At 68.5% G+C, this 2,118-nt stretch overlaps 1 protein-coding gene across 1 annotated transcript in view; it reads left to right on the forward strand.

Moving 5' to 3' along the window:
• PRR5 (proline rich 5 (renal)) overlaps nucleotides 1–1,309 on the forward strand; it is a 27,022-nt gene extending 25,713 nt beyond the window's left edge. Inside the window, exon 8 of the mRNA XM_010837598.1 lies at nucleotides 363–1,309. Coding sequence (XP_010835900.1) covers nucleotides 363–841 — 479 coding nt within the window. The 3' untranslated portion in view covers nucleotides 842–1,309. The remainder of the gene's footprint in view (nucleotides 1–362) is intronic.
• Nucleotides 1,310–2,118: the final 809 nt, after the last annotated feature.

The raw sequence follows: 2,118 nt of genomic DNA on the forward strand, positions 1-2,118 counted from the left end.
CTCTGAGGGTCGGGGCTCTGTCCGCCTGGGTAGGTGCTGGCGTGTAGCAAGTGCTTGGACCTGGTGACTTCCTGCGGGTCGGGACGAGGAGGCCCGTGCACGTGTGCAAACGTTTGGGCGATTCCGTCGAGCCCCCGCCCCGTCCAGGCTGAGGGGGGCGGCCCCAGGAGAGGAGGAGGGGACCCCCCCGCCCCCCACACCCGCCCCCAGGATGGCCACAGGTCCGCGGGGGCGGGGCCCGACTCCCCTCCCTGGAGCGGAGCCTGGGGCAGAGCCGGGCGCGCGGTGGGTGCGGGAGCCGGGGCTGCCCCGCGCCTGGCCGGCCATGCCTGACAACGCTCTCTCCGCCGGTCTCTCCGCAGAGAAGCACTACCTGCGGCGCTCCCGCTCCGGGGACGTCCTGGCCAAGAACCCGGTGGTGCGCTCCAAGAGCTACAACACGCCGCTGCTGAACCCCGTGGCGGAGCACGAGGCCGAGGGCGCGGCGGCGGGCGGCGCGGGCATCCGGCGGCACTCGGTCTCCGAGATGACGTCCTGCCCCGAGCCCCAGGGCTTCGCCGACACGCCCGGCCCGGGGCCCGCTGGGGCCTTCGGCACCTCCCCGTCGTCGCCCCCGTCGGGGCCCTGCGCCAACAGACTGTACCCGCCGGCCCAGCCCCCCAAGCCCGGCCCGGGCGCGGCCCGCGGCTCCCCGGCCTCCTCCAGCCCCGAGAACCTGGTCGACCAGATCCTGGAGTCGGTCGACTCGGATTCGGAGGGGATCTTCATTGACTTTGGCCGGGGCCGGGGCTCGGGCACGTCCGAGTTTGATGGGGCGGGGGGTCGGCAGAGCGTCGTGTGACTCTAGCCTCGCGATTCTACGGAACCCGCGTGTGTGTGCAGTGCGTGAGCGCGAGCGTTTTCTACTCTCCCGTCTGGATCCCTGTCGACGTCGGCCACTTTGGCATTCCTGTCTTTGTCAGAAAGACTGTTGCCAGATTCCCCCACCCACCCCCGGCACCTTTGTTCTGGGGCGTTGGGGGCCCATCAGGTGCCTGGCAGCCTTGTGTGCGTGTCTAGGCATGGCCCGCACCCCAGCCCTCCAGCATCCACACCACGGAGACTGTGAACCCCTCAGCTTGGCCAGGCCCCTGGAGCGACGCCAGGGTGGGTGGCTGACCCACCTTCCCTCTGTCACTCGCCTGGGGCCACAGCGAGACCACCTGTGCGCCACTCTGCCTCAGACCCTCCGAGCAGCCTGCCCTTGCTCTGCCCAGGGGGGCCGTGGGCAGGGGTTGGGTGGAATAAAACCTGTCTACCTGGCTCCTGAGCTGTGTCTGTGATGCCAGGCTCCGCGGACATCCCTACAGGGTCTTCAGCCCCAGGCCGGTCACCAGCTCACCAGGGCCTCCCCTTCCTGTTCCTGGAGGTCAGCTCTGAGCCGCTGGATGGGGACCTTCTGGCCGGGGGTCGGGGCAGACCGTGACCCATTCCAAGGGCTCCCCTCCCATGGAGTCAGTTTTTGGTTGGACGTGAGGGCTGGGTGACGTATGAGCAGACAACAGGATGGACCCAGGGCGGGTGAGCCGGTGTGATGGGTACTGCCACATGGATGCCTGGTGGCAAGTGTCAGCCTCTGGGGGTCTGCACGCGGAGCTGTCGGTGCGGACGAGTGTCTTCTGATGGGAGACACAGGCCAGGAGCCCCTGCTCCAGCCCAGGGTGGGGTGCCCAGGGGGCGGCTGTGCAGGAACTCAGCTTTGCGGTCTGATCTGGGGATGTTCTGACCACACAGGGCCTTGTGACCGCTCCAGCACTGAGAAGGTCCCGGGGAGAAGTGGCTAAGGGAGCAGCCTTGGGAAGCAGGCTTGGGAGATGGGGCCAGGAGCCTGTGCCTGGTCCGAGAACAAGGATGTAGCCACTCAGCTCGGCTGGTGGGGCTGAGATTGCTGAAGCAGCCCGCTCGGCTCCCAGCTCCAGTATGGAACCCCAGGCTGGGCCTGGGACCTGCTTGGGATGGAGCGAGTGCATTATGGCACCGGTTCCCTCTAAACTGAAGGACCAGGCGGAAGGCGGTGGTTGAGGTGGGGAGCTGGCTGCCTGCGCTCTGCCCACAGTGGGGAGGGCCCCTCAGGCCCTG

The sequence above is a fragment of the Bison bison genome, unplaced genomic scaffold, assembly GCF_000754665.1.
Source record: "Bison bison bison isolate TAMUID 2011002044 unplaced genomic scaffold, Bison_UMD1.0 scf7180017864079, whole genome shotgun sequence".
Taxonomy (NCBI): domain Eukaryota; kingdom Metazoa; phylum Chordata; class Mammalia; order Artiodactyla; family Bovidae; genus Bison; species Bison bison.